The sequence below is a fragment of the Salmo salar genome, chromosome ssa10 (assembly GCF_905237065.1).
Source record: "Salmo salar chromosome ssa10, Ssal_v3.1, whole genome shotgun sequence".
NCBI classification, from domain to species: domain Eukaryota; kingdom Metazoa; phylum Chordata; class Actinopteri; order Salmoniformes; family Salmonidae; genus Salmo; species Salmo salar.
The window spans coordinates 83,432,493-83,450,217 of NC_059451.1; the positions used below are offsets into that span (position 1 = coordinate 83,432,493).

The 17,725-nt window shown below is 41.4% G+C and overlaps 1 protein-coding gene across 1 annotated transcript; it reads right to left on the bottom strand.

Moving 5' to 3' along the window:
• Nucleotides 1–3,317: 3,317 nt before the first annotated feature.
• LOC106560931 (SUMO-activating enzyme subunit 2) lies at nt 3,318–17,285 on the bottom strand. The gene is made up of 17 exons (XM_014124397.2): nt 17,077–17,285; nt 13,062–13,145; nt 12,491–12,561; nt 12,295–12,359; nt 11,457–11,557; nt 11,145–11,266; nt 10,895–10,962; nt 10,628–10,749; nt 10,375–10,474; nt 10,033–10,181; nt 9,762–9,855; nt 9,477–9,589; nt 7,184–7,339; nt 6,619–6,715; nt 4,151–4,256; nt 3,920–4,059; nt 3,318–3,709 (listed from the first exon to the last, which is right to left on the bottom strand). Exons 1-17 carry the CDS (start codon nt 17,221–17,223, stop codon nt 3,510–3,512), a joined length of 1,935 nt encoding a protein of 644 aa, XP_013979872.2. The 5' UTR covers nt 17,224–17,285; the 3' UTR covers nt 3,318–3,509.
• Between the last annotated feature and the right edge of the window lie 440 nt (nt 17,286–17,725).

Here is a 17,725-nt window from a genome sequence, read left to right on the forward strand (position 1 = left end):
ATAAATATTTCATTTTCAATAAATCTGCACAAATTTCTAAAAACATGTTTTCACTTTGTCATTATGGGGCATTGTGTGTAAATGGGTGAGAAAAAAAGTATATTTAATCAATTTTGAATTCAGGCTGTAATACAACAAAATGTGGAACAAGTCAAGGGTATGAATACTTTAAGGCACTGAATATACAGTACACTGTACTGGCCATCAGTGGTTGCGTTGACACAGGCAGCGCAATTCTGATTTTTTGTATACTAGTAATATGCTAAAGCTTAAGAAAATACGTTTTGGGTCATTAGATCTGTTCGCGTTTATTCTGTCGTTGCCTACTTGGTCCAAAGGGAGGTGTAGGCCTAGTTATGATGGATCAAACTATAAACCACATGAAAGACGAATGTATAAATAAAGTAACAAACATCAGTACAATACATTTTTGCAAGTGGTCAATGGTCAACAATTACAAAGAAAATTCAGTCAATGCTAGACCCAAAGAAATAATTGGGTTTGATTATATATATTTTTTACAATGATCTGGAGGAAATACCATGAAAACATTTGGTATTAAAGGTGCTACACAGGATTTAGGGTGGGGAAATGTTAGCATTGTAATTTCAGAAAATGTCCATCATATACAGTTGAAGTCGGAAGTTTACATACACCTTAGCCAAATACATTTAAACTCAGTTTTTCACAATTCCTGACATTTAATCATAGTAAAAATCCCTTAGGTCAGTTAGGATGAACACTTTATTTTAAGAATGTGAAATGTCAGAATAATAGAAGAGAGCATGATTTATTTCAGCTTATATTTCTTTCATCACATTCCCAGTGGGTCAGAAGTTTACACACTCAATTAGTATTTGGTAGTATTCCCTTTAAATTGTTTAACTTGGGTCAAATGTTTCACGTAGCCTTCCACAAGCTTTCCACAATAAGTTTGGTGAATTTTGGCCCATTCCTTCTGACAGATCAGGTGTAACTGAGTCAGGGTTGGAGGCCTCCTTGCTCGCACACAATTTTTCAGTTCTGCCTACAAATTCTCTATGGGATTGAGGTCAGAGCTTTGTGATGGCAATTCCAATACCTTGACTTTGTTGTCCTTAAGCCATTTTGCCACAACTTTGGGAGTATGCTTGGGGTCATTGTCCATTTGGAAGACCCATTTGCGACCAAGCTTAAACTTCCTGACTGATGTCTTGAGATGTTGCTTCAATATGTCAACATTATTTTCCTACTTCATGATGCTATCTATTTTGTGAAGTGCACCAGTCCCTCCTGCAGCAAAGCACCCCTACAACATGATGCTGCCACTCCCGTGCTTCACGGTTGGGATGGTGTTCTTCAGCTTGCAAGCGTCCCCCTTTTTCCTCCAAACATAATGATGGTCATTATGGCCAAACAGTTCAATTTTTGTTTCATCAGACCAGAGGACATTTCTCAAAAAAGTACAATCTTTGTCCCCATGTGCAGTTGCAAACCATAGTCTGGCTTTTTTATGACGGTTTTGGAGCAGTGGCATTCTTCCTTGCTGAGCGGCCTTTCAGGTTATGTCAATATAGGACTCATTTTACTGTGGATAGATACTTTTGTACCTGTTTCCTCCAGCATCTTCACAAGGTCCTTTGCTGTTGTTCGGGGATTGATTAGCATTTTTCGCACCAAAGTACATTCATCTCTAGGAGACAGAACGCATCTCCTTCCTGATCGGTATGACGGCTATGTGGTCCCATGGTGTTTATACTTGCGTACTATTATTTGTACAGATGAACGTGGTACCTTCAGACATTTTGGAAATTGCTCCCAAGGATGAACCAGACTTGTGGTCTACAATTCTTTTTCTGAGATATTGGCTGATTTCCCCATGATGTCAAGCAAAGAGGCACTGAGTTTGAAGGTAGGCCTTGAAATACATCCACAGGTACACCTCCTAATTGACTCAAATTATGTCAATTAGCCTATCAGAAGCTTCTAAAGCCATGACACCATTTTCTGGAATTTTACAAGCGGTTTAAAGGCACAGTCAACTTAATGTATGTAAACTTCTGACCCACTAGAATTGTGATACAGTGAATTATAAGTGAAATAATCTGTCTGTAAACAATTGTTGGAAAATTACTTGTGTCATGCACAAAGTAGAGGTCCTAACCGACATGCCAAAACTATAGTTTGTTAAGAAATGTGTGGAGTGGTTGAAAAACTAGTTTTAATGACTCCAACCTAAGTGCATGTAAACTTCCGACTAACTGTATCTGCAGTAATAGTGGAATGATAGAGTTTCACAGTATTACTTACTTGCCAGTGTTGTGATATTCACCTATTGATTACTCCCACCAGAGCAGTATCTGTTGTCAGAATGGGAAAGCTAATTTGACTTTGTGGCTGTGTTATCTAGGATGGGTCAATTGGCCAATGTAGAAATCGCTTTTCCAAGTTGCAAAAATTCTACACGGTTCGCTCAATTTCAGTTGATGTGAAAAAACAAGCACGGAATAGTGTAGGGAAGCATTGTACCAACAAAAAAAATATAACTTTTTATAGCTACTTGAAGCTGGTGTACTAAAACCGAAAGTAAAAGCCTCTCAGCTCACAATAGCAGCACCCAGCCATAGCACGTGCTCCAGCAGGTATATGTCACTGGTCACCCCCAAAGCCAATTCTTCCTTTGGCTGCCTTTCCTTCCAGTTCACTGCTGCCAACGACTGGAACGAACTGCAAAAATCATTTAAGCTGGAGACTCATATCCCCCTCACCAGCTGTCATAGCAGCTCACAGATCACTGCACATAGCCCATCTTTAAATAGCCCATCCAACTACCTCATCCCCATACTGTATTTATCTTGCTCCATTGCACCCCAGTATCTCTACTTGCACATTCATCTTCTGCACATCTATCACTCCAGTGTTTAATTGCTATATTGTAATTACTTCGTCACCATGGCCTATTTATTGCTTTACCTCCCTTACCCTACCTCATTTGCACACACTGTATATATACACTTTTTCTACTGTTTGTTTATTCCATGTGTAACTCTTGTTTTAGTATGTGTCGAACTGCTTTGCTTTATCTTAGCCAGGTCGCAGTTGTAAATGAGAACTTGTTCTCAACTAGCCTACCTGGTTAAATAAAAGGTGAAATAAAAAGCACGTTACTAATGCTATGGGGAAATGGGATGCATGGGAGGGGAGATTTGTTTTGAATGCCTATTGCAGTTGCAATTCACCTGCTTCCACATAGGGGACAAATTCTAGCTGTAGCACCTTTTAAAATTTTTCTTTCAGTCCCCCCCCCAAAAAACACACCCGACCTGTGACAAAACAAATACATTTTAAAAAATCGAAAATATTTTATCACAAATAGATTAAATATATCAAACTTTCTACTGTAAACAGTACTCTGACCCCAAATAATAACCAGAAAACTTAAGGTTTGTACATTATTATTTACAAATGTTTGGTAAGAGGAACAGCGTGAAAACAGTTCCCTTCTTCTAATGGGGGGGAGGGGGGGCATGCTAGTCCAGCGCAATGATGTCAATATCATCATCAGCTGAGGGTTGGCTCAGGTGTTGGCGCTTAGCTGAGGCCTCGCCTGTCTCTGCATCATGGAGCTTCCTCTTGTGGCCTCCTGACTCCATTCTGACAGCCATGGTGCTGGAGGACGGCTCCTCCTCGTCTGAATCAACTAGCAGAACGTCATTCTGTTCAGCAGGGGCTAAGAGGTGAAAGGAAAGCAAGAGGAAAACAAAGTCAGATTTACCTGTACCCCTTTAGAGTTTACATTCAGCTACAGAAGAAACATCGCCTCATTCTCAGCACTAAACAAATGGTTTAAGGACCGGACTGATTACTTACGACCAGGATTTGAATGATCAGATGTAGTCTAAAACTGTCCATTTCTGTAGACAATGTCAGTTTTGCTCACCTTTGGAAGAGGTGGACGGTTCTGCAGATTCTTTGTTGCCATTGGTAACGTTCTTTCCCTCTTGTGACCTGGTTGGGGTTGGGGCTTTGTCAGGGGCGTCACCCACCAACTCAAATTCCACATCCTTCTCCAAGTCTTCACTTTTTCAGCAGAAATATATTTACATTAGGGAAATACAAAGGCAAATACAAAGGCCTATACAGCACAGAGAGAAATACATCCTTCTCTTACCTGTGAATCACATTAACCAGGAGTGTGTAATCCTGCAGAAAGTCATCCACTTGCAGACGGCTGCCATTTCGAATCCCAAAGTCAGACAGGAACTTGCAGTTGTTTGCTATGAGAAGAGAATGGTGCATGAAAAGATTTGTATACTGATGATAAGAGAGTATACCGTTTAGGGGTGGGCACAGTTAATCGAATATCCCAACAGACGTTAGTATTGGATTATTTGCAAGAGTATTCATGTTGGTGATCGTGTGCCCACTGGAGCCGCTTGTTTTTAGCTGATAGAAGAAGTGCAACCCGGTGTGATCTGCTGCAATAGCCCTCTACAAGGTGTGCAAAACTTTCCACAGGGATGCTGGCCCATGTTGACTCCCAATGCTTCCCACAGTTGTGTCAAGTTGGCTGGATGTCCTTTGGGTGGTTGACCATTCTTGATACACACGGGAAACTATTGAGCGTGAAAAACCCAGCAGCGTTGCAAGTTCTTGACACAAACCAGTGCGCCTAGGCTGGCACCTGCTACCATACCCCTTTCAAAAGGCACTTAAATATTTTGTCTTGCCCATTCACCCTCTGAATGGCATACATACACAAGCCATGTCTCAATTGTTTCAAGGCTTAAAAAACATTATTTAACCTGTCTTCTCCTTGTTGTTCAGTCTGTTTAGGCTCTAAAGATCATATCACTCACCTATTTTAAGACACATAGGCTGTGAAAACTGGTAAGAACCAGTTTTTGTTTATGTTAATGCTTTAAATGAGTAGAGCTAAGAATCTCATCTCTCATGTAAGCCTCCCTCTTGGAGGGGTAAGCAGTTCAGGGAGTGCCTCAATTAGCCTTGCTAGCTAGCTACTTTGTCGATTTGACATACAGTGGCAAGAAAAAGTATGTGAACGCTTTGGAATTATCTGGATTTCTGCATAAATTGGTAACAAAATTAGATCTGATCTTCATCAAAGTCACAACAGACAAACAGTGTGCTTAAACTAATAACACACAAATTGTATTTCTCTTGTCTATACTGAATACATAATTTAAACATTCACAGTGTAGGTTGGAAAAAGTATGTGAACCCCTAGGCTAATGACTTCTCCAAAAGCTAATTGGAGTCAGGAGTCAGCTAACCTGGAGTCCAATAAATGAGACCAGATTGGAGATATTGGTTAGAGCTGCCCTGCCATATATATATATAAAAAGCTTTCAAAATGTGAGTTTGCTATTCACAAGAAGCATTGCCTGATGTTAACCATGCCTCGAACAAAAGATATCTCAGAAGACCCAAGATTAAGAAATCGCTGACTTGCATAAAGCTGGAAAGGGTTACAAAAGTATCTCTAAAAGCCTTGATGTTCATCAGTCCACAGTAACACAAGTTGTCTAAAGTTGTTGTTTGGAAGGAACACACAATGTGTGGAGAAAAAAAGGCACAGCACACCAACATCAAAACCTCATCCCAACTGTAAAGTATGGTGGAGGGAGCATCATGGTTTGGGTCTGCTTTGCTGCCTCAGGGCCTGGACACCTTGCTATCGTTGACGGAAAGATGAATACCCAAGTTTATCAAGACATTTTGCAGGAGAATGGAAGGCTCTGTCCACCAATTGAAGAAGCTAAACACCGAACTTGGGTGATGTAACAGGACAACGACCCAAAACACAGAAGTAAATCAACAACAGAATGGCTTCAACAGAAGAAAATACACCTTCTGGAGTGGTCCAGTCAGAGTCCTGACCTCAACCCAATTGAGATGCTGTGTCATGACCTCAAGAGAGCAGTTCACACCAGACATCCCAAGAATATTGCCGAACTGAAACTGTTTTGTAAAGAGGAATGGTCCAAAAATCCTCTTGACCGTTGTGCAGGTCTGATCCGCAACTACAGAAAACATTTGCTTGAGGTTATTGCTGCCAAAGTAGGGTCAACCAGTTATTAAAACCAAGGGTTTACATACTTTTCCCACCCTGATCTGTGAATGTTTACATGGTGTGTTCAATAAAGACATGAAAACATATAGTGTGTTATTAGTTTAAGCAGACTGTTTGTCTATTGTTATGACTTAGATCAGATCAAATTTTATGACCAATTTATGCAGAAGTCCAAGTAATTCCAAAGGGTTCACATACTTTTTCTTGCCACTGTAGTTAAAACAGGCACTACCAGATGGTATGATAGATAACCTATAGCAGCAAGTTTGTCAAAACTATGGCTACTTTCACTCTCTGTCTATCCATCTCATCTCACATATACCGGCCCCTGCCCTTCCCCCGCCCTGCTGCAGCTCTCCTGAGTCGCGCAGCAAACGAGCTGTTTTACAAAAAAACATACATTTCGACTATCCGAAAGAATGTCATGATATTATTCAAACAGTACAAATATTTTAAATGCAAACCCTTAACTATTGAGTGCAATATGCAGTCCTCTACTGATCTCCTTTGGGACAGTATGATAATATTCTGTGATTGTCTCATACCTTCTGTTTCACCCTCCTCAGAGGAGATAAGGATTGTCCCTTTCCCATCCTCGATCTGCACATCTGGCGCCACCATCCCAAACTTCTCCTTTAATATCTAACACAAAGAAACAAGAATCTTTAGCTGAACACATGGTTATGGGGCGGCAGGTAGCCTAGTGGTTAGAGCGTTGGACTAGTAACCGAAAGGTTGCAAGATCGAATCCCCGAGTCGACAAGGTAAAAATCTGTTGTTCCGCCCCTGAACAAGAGTTTTGTGCACACCCACTGTTCCTAGGCAGTCATTGAAAATAAGAATTTGTTCTTAACTCAGTTGCCTAGTAAAATAACGGTATTTAAAAATATATATATATGCTGATCACATTTCACTCTGTCATGATGTTTGCAACAACGAAACAAGATTGGTTTTGTTTAGATTTTACATGCAACCCTCTAGTCAATATCTACATTGCTTTATCTCTGCCTCCCTGGTCAAAAATGTCTATCAGTCTGTGCACTTGTCTGGCTTTATCAGTCTGATTGGAAGCATGGTTATATGCAAAAAGGAGACAGAGCCATGCATTACCTTGTCTTGAAGGGCCAGCACAAGAGTTTTGTGCACATTCAGTTTGACTGTGACTTCTGGCTTGCTGGCGCACACATAACAGTTGGCACTGGGTGGGTCCAAAGCACACGGAACCAGCAGCTTTTTCCTGGGGTTGGGCTGCTTGTTCAGGAAGATCTAGAAGACAATACAGGAATGGACAATAGGTTTCAGATCACTTTAGATATACACTAAACAGCCATAAGTTGCAATTAAAATTATTCACAACCACAGGGTATCTGCAGGTTCAATGACGTTACATTTTTAAATGGCACTTGGAATGCAATTTAATACCAACTTGGTGTCTGCAAGCACCACACACGCCAATATTCCTCTCCAGAAATGAGCACATATTAGCAAAAAGTTGTATTTTTGGGGGCTGACTCTTTCACCAAAAGGCTATAGCCTACATGGCTTATATTATCAGGCAGGTGTGCCATTTTAGGCTTACTGATGTAGCAGTGGCTAGGCTATAGATGGGTAAAACATGGAGATGCCCATCTGCATTTGTTTAGGTTACCCCGATGGGCTAATCATTTTTATAACCTTTATTTAACTAGGCAAGTCAGTTAAGAACAAATTCTTATTTACAACGACGGCCTACCCCGGACGACGCTGGGCCAATTGTGTGCCGCCCTATGGGACTCCCAATCACAGCCGATTGCGATACAGCCTAAAATCGAACCAGGGTCTGTAGTGACGCCTCTAGCACTGAGATGCAGTGTCTTAGACCGCTGTGCCACTCAGGAGCCCTTTCATTAGCTAGATCACAAACTAAGTGTTCAGAATTTTGGGTTCGATACCAAAACCAGCCTAGTATAATGATACTCAATATCATAATGATACCACTGTGAAAAAAATGCCTTAAAGTCAAATATCCTGCACTATTACTCTCCATCTGGAGAGCTAGGCCACACAGGAGTCAGATTAACAAGGTCCTGTTGAGCAGTGTGTTAGAGTAGAGCTGGAACAAGTCTACACTCAATAGCTCTCTCTGAGGTATTATGCTATAACAGCCTACAACCAAAAAGTTGAATAAATAATTCCTTCATTCCGTGAATCAGGTATAAATTGGCTATACTTCGAAGCAAGGTAGCTAAGAGAGAGCTCTAGACTGACCTTTTCCAGTGCCAAGTAAGACCTGACAGAAGTTAGATATTTCAACTAACATGTTCAGGGAACACATGACGGATATTTTTATGTGCAGCGTGTCAAAACAGGATCCAGAATAATCACACTTATTTTTGGCTCAGAGAGATTCATTTGCCTGCATTGTTTGTGCATATTGGCCTAGGCCATGCCTATATGCTACATAATTCAAATCAAATGTTATGGTCACATGTGCCAAATACAACAGGTGTAGAATTTACAGTGAAATGCTTGCTTATAATCCCTTTTCAACAATGCAGAGTTAAATTATAAAAATAGTAACAAGAGGAATGATCAATGCCAAGCATCGGCTGGATTGGTGTAAAGTTCACCGCCATTGGACTCTGGAAATGCATTCTCTGGGAGTGATGAATCACGCTCCACCATCCGGCAGTCTGACAGACGAATCTGCGATTGGTGGATGTCAGGAGAACACTACCTGCCGAATGCATCGTGCCAACTGTAAAGTTTGGTGGAGGAGGAATAATGGTCTGGGGCCATTTTCCATGGTTTGGGCTAGGCCCCTTAGTTTCAGTGAATGGAAATCTTAACGCTACTGCATTCAATTACATTCTAGACAATTATGTGCTTCCAACTTTGTGGCAACAGTTTGGGGAAGGCCCTATCCTGTTTCATGAAATTGCCCATGTACAAAGCGAGGTTCACACAGAAATGGTTTGGCGAGATCGGTGTGGAAGAAGTTGACTGGCCTGCCACGCCCTTGACTTTGTAATGACCCACAGTTACACTGCAACCATCACGGCTACTATTACAGGGAATGATACAAAATGACAGGCAGGTAAGAGGGCTACAACAAAACCGTTCCTCCCCAAATGTATTTTGAAATAAATGCTGTGTTGTGTACTTAAAATTATGAGTTTTGAAAATAGTTCTCCATACCTACTGTCAAACTTCCCGTGGTGTATTCATTAGTCGCACACCATATCAAAACGTTTAGCAACGGAAGCGGTTAGATCCAAACGGAAAGCGGTTTGCAACAAACAAGAGTTTCTATTGGACAAGTTCAGGTTTGTCCCGTTTGGTTCCATTTGGTTCCTAGTTAAGGACAAAATGTTTGAAGGCTTAGAACCACCCTTAGCAGAAAGGATCACTCCTGATTTCTCACCGTGCGACACTGCTCCACATCTCCTGAAAGAATCTTCAGTGCCTCCAGCACTATTAGGCCAGCAATGACTGCATTGGTCGTGGCAATTGCTGGGATGATGTTCCCTGCCATGGCTGCAAGGAACAATTTACAACACGTCAAAACAGCTTACTGGGAAACAGACCTAGCAAAATTGTAATCAAAAGTACAATCACTTGTATTAATATTTATTAATAATAAATCAAAATAATACTTAACATTTTTTCTTTAACAAATGCTAGACAGCTTTCACTCAAAAATACCCACACTTGATGTCAAAACGGCTCTTCATGTTCATGCTGAAAATATACATGCGCAGGTTGGCGGCTGCTGTCACAAAGTCCATCGCTGGAGGGTCATCCTAGCAACAAGAGGAGGAAGACAATCAAATGGACTGCCAAAAAACGTGCAATGCACCTTTAAGCTTAAACTATGAGAGCATCATCTTCTCCGGTCTGTTGTACCTTGATAATATATTGTGTTCCAGTTTAGACCCTGCACAGTTACCCATCCAAATCCATTCCCTGTGTGTCCTCACCTTGTCCCACACAAGCTCTGCTCCATCCCCTTTGTCAGCCAGCATGGAGCGCAGGGTTTCCACGCTGCGAGAGAAGAGCTGGCAGTAGCCTGCCACACCCAAAACCTGCTGGTCCTTCAATCCCGTCCCAGTCACCCTCTGGGGACACGCTATCACACAACCAGAGAGAAAGAGAGAATCACAAACATCAAAGCAACTATAACAAGACCAGAAAATGAATCAGAAAATCTTCAAATTCAATACGTAGAAGATTTTCTAATTCAATTTCTTTGAATCAGAGAGAGAGAAAAAAAAAGTCCAATTCAAATTGGAGCAATATAATATAGGATGCTTATATCTTACTAAGTTTCTGATGCTCAAGCCAATCCAGAGGCAGTGGGGCTTTCCTCTTCTTCCACAGCTTGTCCATGGTCAGGAGGTACTGGATGTCATCTTTAAAAAGCTGGAGGACCACAAATATAGTCCTGGACTAGTAGCTATTTCTATACATTTTAATACCCATAGCCTAGGGTAATAAGCTGCTTGACAACAAGACATGGGGCCACATTCAAGCAGTCCTCTAGTAAATGCTTGTTCACCCTTAAGCCTACAGTACCTTGTTGAAGAGTTTGACTGGGTCATAGCCAGTGGAACGTGCCCATTCCTTAGTGGACACACGTTTGATGTCTCCATCCTGGTCAGATGCTGTGGCTCGGGCTTCAGTGTCTGCAGGGTTCCCTGGGAATAGGCAACAAATATCCAATGGCATATATTATTATCCCAACAAAGCCCAGAGTACACACAACTCAGTCTCACTCCTCTGGTTCATGGAGGCCAGGCAGAGTGGCAGTTGGAGAACGTTCAAGTGTTTTGTTATACTCACATGAAAGCTCTGGGTCAGCTGTGTCAGGGGACACCTCTTGATCTGCATCTTCCTCTCCGAAAAGCTGGCTGAGGTGGAGATAGAACTGGATTGTCAATACCATGGACGTCAGCTCAACCAACCTGACAGCAATAACAGATCTCCGCCAGGAATCCCATCATTAACCCCCTATTGGGTAAAATGAAAAATCATGATCTACTTCTCAAATTGTTTACTACCAGAGAGATACAAGCACTTTTACTAGACTTACTTGAAGAGGTACTTGGCCCACACAATGCAATGTATGGGCTCAGATGGGGTGTTGCGAATGGTGCAGCCAGGGAATGTTTTCTGTGTGGGTTTGGGCTGGCACTCATAGCACTCAGTAAGACCCTGTAGTGTGTAAAAGCAAGAAGAGGGAGGTGGTTGTTATTATGTGTTATATTGGTGCTCAACATTAACAAATCGGATGAATGGTACTCACAGGTTGTGGTTGACAACTACGCACATGTGATTCACAATCAAACTGTCACACTCATCCGAGACACTCATCCTTTGAGATGTGTTTTAATCTGTGTCTTACCTTCTTAATAACAGTCACCTGCCCAAGGTAGCCAGCTGTGCCACTCTCAATAAGGGGAATGTCAGCTGCAAGACACATCCTGTTCACATGGTTACGAGCCGCTGCAAGGAAGAAAAGATTCAGCTGGCAGCAATGTTCCATACAATCACTCCCCTATTGCTGACTACAAATTATCTATAACTGGGCTAATAACTCACTACAAAAAAAAAAAAAGATATGAACAAAATGTGCACACCTGGCTACATGCAGCTCTTGCTTTGGTCTCAAAACAAGCGCATCTACTCAGGACCGCTCATGCTGTAAACACAGTTCAGTTTAAAGTAAATGCCACAGATCCATATATGGCATTGATCTATTTGCATATAGGCCTACTGCAGCTCTGATTGGTTATGCCGCACCGGTCTGTGTAGAGTACGGTCTGAGTAGTGTGTCAATGCAATAGAATCCTACTCCGATGCGTTCTGCATACAACAAAATCTCTTGCATAGTTCGTTTTGTTTCAGTGTGTTGCATTGAAAGGGGCTAATATTGCGTTGATTCAATCACAACTGCCAGAGTAATGGGAAACGTTGAGTGTTAACAGGGAAAACTCTAGAAAGTTGTGTGAAGTTCAATCTCGTGCTTCTCTCCATGGGCTTATATTTGTTCTGTGTGGCAGTCTACGGGAGCTGTACGGCAGTCTCGGGCTACTGCGCGCAGCTTAGAGGGAACGTTGGCTGGCGGTAAGACAAGGACCATAATAATTGTGAAAAGATACCAAATATACTCTACAAACAGACAAATTGACTGGGGATCAGTATTGAGGGTTTCATTAGGAAGGCATGAGATTCCACTATACCTCGATTGTCCAAGGCATTCATGACAAGCATGAAGTTCCTGAAGAATTCCACATTGTAATCTGGACTGGGAAGGACAAACAGACCAAGGACATCTCAGTTTTCCCATCAGCAACTCATGGTGACAAAAACACAATAAAATATCATATGCACAAACAACAACAACATGCACATAACTACAGTAGCTAGTTGACTTACTTCATGATGCTGTCATGGTAGGCCGTGATATTGGCAGTAGGACAGAATTGCAGCACACTCTCTTTGGCCACCTGTAAGACAGCCACAAGTTCATATATATAGCAGGGGTTGGCAACAGGCAGCCCCCAAGAGTTTTTAGTAACAAAATAAAAAATATATAATAAATAAAATAAATGTAGATTTGGGTCAAAAAGCTTAAAATCACCAGTTGTTCCGCTTAAAACTATTTTGATTTAGGAAATCTGCTCCCAGGTATTCTCACAAATCAAAAGAGACGTGATTGTGTCTCAATGTAATCAAGGAATAAAATTGTTATTTTCAAATACAATCTATTTTGGGGCTTAAATTGTGGTAATTTGCAATGTGCAAATTCTTACAATTATGTTCCGGCATCGTGACTATCGGCTCTGGGGGGAAACATTTTTAAAATCAGCCTGCGGCTGAATCTAGTTGCCTTCCCCTGACATAGTATTCTGGTTGTATAACTACATAGCCTACAGCAAAAGTGAGACTGGACCAAGAGGATCAAGCGGTAATGCATGTTTGTGAAAAGAAACATTGGGTCCCCTACCTGAGCCTTGGACTTCCCCACATGTTTCTTCTGGAACAGGAACTGTCTGTTCAGGTTGCTCACATCAATAACGTCCAGATCAATCTATAAGAAAACACAGATACAGCCAATTAAAATCCAAATCCAAGTTAACAAGACAATTACTAATAGCTACAAAAAAACATCTTGACAGGTTCACTAAAAGTGTGATTGTATGAAAGAACTTGCTACAAGCAGCAATGTATCTAGCTACCTAACAGAAATGCACATTATAAACACCTGAGGTGTAGAGTACAAAGCAAGATCAATGACTGACCAACCCTACAGCTAAGCTTATTTACACTGAGCTACATATTTTGGAATGGCAGTGTCAGCCAATCAGCTAATTTGTGGTTCAATGCGACATGCCATTCCATAATGGCTGTGGTGGCCACTGCCAGCTAGTAGGAGGACGAAAAGGGCAGTTTTCCAGGAAAAAGCAGTAGTATCTCAAACTTCGACGGAGCAGTGTCGATAAAGATAACATTTGGAGTGCAGGGGTATATCCCATCCCTGCATTGAGGTACGTTTTCAGACCCATATCTCACACCAGGTCTAAGGGTGCATTCGTAAATACTCTCTGGCGCTCTACTCAGACATCAGAGCACTCTCTTCTGAGTGTGCCAGAGTGCAGAATAACTGATGAATTTACAAACACAAAACATCCGTTGAATATGACTGGTGACAATAAACGCAAAAATGTTGAATTAAATTGTTTTCAACAGGACGGTTAATCACTAACAACCTAGATAACATGAACAGCCTAACCAGCTCTGCTAGGGCAAATCAAAATGTATTTGTAACGTCCTGAATACAACAGGTGTAGACCTTACCGTGAAATGCTTACTTACAAGCACTTAACTTTCTTGAACTGCATTGTTGGTTAAGAAAATATTTATTAAATAAAGTAAAAAATAAAAAAGTAACAATAAAATGACATAACAATAACGAGGCTATATGCAGGGGGTACTGATACCAAGTCGACGTGCGGGAGTACAGGTTATTTGAGGCAATTTGCACATTTAGGTAGGTGTAAAGTTACTACGCATCAGGGGCGGAAATCCTGGGGGGGGGCCACACGACCCCCCCATCCTGGGAAAAATATGATTTGTCCCCCCCAATATCACTGAAACATAACTATGTAATTTAAATAATATTAATAATACGCAATGAAAGCAATTCTGCTGATTATAGACACTTAATAGCGCGTTTTTAAGTTTCAAAGATTGCAACCCCCCCACCCTTTGCCTCACAATGGTTTGATCCACTGCCAGTTCCTTAGTTGGCAAGGTAACAGAGGGGTGGTATCCACTGTCTGAAAGGCACTCAATGAACATAACTGACGTGAGGTTAATCCAGTCAATCGCGCACACACACTAGCTGAATATGCAGAGCTAGCGGGCAAATATGAACTATTAAGCTAGCTAGTACCTATTCCATTTATGTGGCCTCGTCAAAGATGGAATCTTTGCTATCGTCAATTTATTCCAAGATCAGCATGCAGATGATGTAAGTTAGTGCTTCAAAGTCCCTGTGATAAGGTTAGCGATAAACTGAAATCCAAACTGAACAGAACTACACTCTCTTCTACCATTGTCTTAAATATATTTAATGGTCTCGTTGCAAAAGCTAAATTGTCGCAAGGTAACTTTTATTTATTTATTTTATTTCACCTTTATTTAACCCGGGTAGCAAAGATTATAGCAAACACCACTGAAACGGAATTGGTGCTCTCTAACTTTGCAAATTCAGCTATTGTTGGAAGCCAGCCAATATGAAACAAACTATTAAAATTACAAAAGGTTACAGCATATGTTGTGTAAATGGTGAACTCATACAGCTGTCAACTCTTGTCATTTTAATCCGTTTCACATTTGCTAGCTACCTTTTAGATCGAAGCCCAAATAGAATGATAAAAGATGATAGAAGCCCATCTCCTACTGTAAATAACCTACATACTGTGTGTGTGTAGCCAACCAGGTAGAAAAATGGCAGAAAAAAGACAGACATCAGAGTATTTTTCAGTACACCAAAACGCAAAGTTAGAACCCTAGTAGCCTAATATCTCAAAGACTAGTTGATAAAATGTTCATAAGAAAGAAATGAAATTCTAATGGAAATGTTTCACAATGATGTCATTAGGCAGAGCAGGCAACAGATGGCACACAGACAGCAGAGTTGGGGACAGATATGCAGGGACAGACTGGCAGAGACAGGGAGTCTCAGGTAAGTTTGTTGAGTCTTTGTTTGGCAACATGAAAGGTTCTCAATTTTTTTGACTTGTAAAATAGGAACATAATTGGAAAATGCCATGGATACCCCCACTCTCAACTTAAACTGGTGACTGAACTAAGATTTGTTAAAGGCAATGGTATTGCTGTTGTGATTAGTTGTGTAGTTTGGGTACCAGTAGTTAGGAGTACAGCAAACACCTTATTTCTTTGGTTCCTCAATATACATTTACCATATTACAATGCAGGCTATGTGTTACAGCACTACTTTTGGTGTCCCCCTCAGGAATTGCTCTTGAGAAAATGTAATGTAATTGTCCCCTCCAAAGTTGATATCAGATTTTCGCCCCTGCTACGCATAGATAATAAACAGCGAGTAGCAGCAGTGTAAAAACAGCCATTTGATTAATTATTCAGCAGTCTCATAGCTTGGGGGTAGAAGCTGTTAAGGAGCCTTTTGGACCTAGACTTGGCACTCCAGTACAGCTTGCCGTGCAGTAGCAGAGAGAACAGTCTATGACTTAGGTGACTGGAGTAATTTTCTTCCTCTGTAAAAATGGTCAGGGTGAAGTGTTCTCTCAATTGTGCCAGGAAGCAGTTGTCTAGCTAGCCAACTCGACAGTTAGCTTGGGTGCTTGTCTACAGTTGTGAGGCCAGAACGCTCAGATCAACCCTACTCCTCGGCCAGAGTCCAGTGTGCGCTCTGAACGCTAAGAGAGCGAGCGAAACGCCCGGAGGGAACTCTGGCACTCCAGATTGAATTTAGGAACGCATCCTTTACTTACGACCCAGAGCGCACTGACACTGGAGATCATTTACGTACCCATGATTGTATTCTGACCCCTGCTGCCAGGTGTAAACAGGCAGCTAACGTTACCTTGCCGAAATATAGCAATAACTTGATTTTTTAGAAAGAAGAGCATGGTATAAAAAACAAAAAACTAGCCTTCAAGCAAACAGGTGTCGTGCCGAAAATCTCCCCCTGCATCACCTTCTAATTTCCTTATTTTTGTGGCTAATGTCAAATACTTTGTGGCCCACATCAGTCAAATACTTTCTATAGAACAAACTTCACGTCAGGATAGGCAACCGAAATGAATAATTAATTGTGTGTTACATTAAACAGAGGGAGTAAAATGTTGGCAAGAAATAAACATTTCAGAACAACTACGGCTGAATTATTATCCTTACACTTTCAAAAATACTAGTCGAATAAGAGATGACGAATTTTGTCAAATATATTTATTTATAGACTAACACAAATCAGTAGCGAATTTAGGTACGGGCAACATGGGTGGCATCTTACCGGAGCGGCACCGGGGGGCATATTGAAACAAATAGCCAAACGGAAAACAGCAGACAAAAATGCTTTCTGCTACTAAGATCAGTGAAATGTAGGCTAAAGTTACAACGGATTGAAGAGCAGAAATCCTAACTAGCAAGCAAATCGCAGCAATGAAGAACGCGAAGGGGGGTAATATTCGGCACAACACCGGGAAAGATTAGAGACTCCTTAGTATTGACTAGCTAACGTTAGCAGACCACAAAGATGTCAGAACATGGCGCGCAATTTACAACTGTTAACTAGGTAGTTTTCTGTTCATTCATGACTATATCCAAAAGAGATAACGTCACCACTTAAATATAGACAGGTCCATATGGACATGTTCGAATATAATTATTTTCAGATGAGCTAAATTTAGCTAGTTAGGCCTTTCATATCACCCTGGCTGTAGCGGCAAGTGTCCGCCCCCTGCACGACTTACCACTTCTATATTTTTGAAACCGGTGAGAACAACATTTTTCAAGAGCTCACAGCCAATTCCTCCAGCTCCGACCACCAGCACCCGGCAAGTGGATAACGAGTCAGCGAGCTCTTTTCGGAGAGACCCCACTAGTTGTAACGGTACCATTGTTGACCGCCTCAAGACAGAAACTGTAGAGGACGAGACAGTAGCTTCTTCCTTTGTGGATTTTATATGGCGGTTGGCAACCAACTTTAGGGTGCATTACCGCCACCAACTGGACAGGAGTGTGGGCCAGAGACAGCGAAGGTCTAAATCCTACCCAATATCGGCCTGAGGACCTCCCTGCCCCCACCTTTTCCTGGATCTTATACAGGTTTCTACCCTTATTCTCCCTGTTCCAAAACTCTTGCCACTTATTTTTAACCACGGTTCTTATTCATCCATTGGCTTCTGCTTTACTGATTTACAATGCCATCTCAACATTAGGATGTTTAAGAGCCTGCTTAGCAATAATATCCACTTTTCTCCCACATGAGCTGGTACCCAGAGGAACATCACAAATACCCCCATCTGTTTCAAATTCAATTGTATTTGTCACATGCTCCGAATACCGTGAAATACCGTGAAATGCTTACTTACGTCACCCTATACAAACACTGCAAAACCT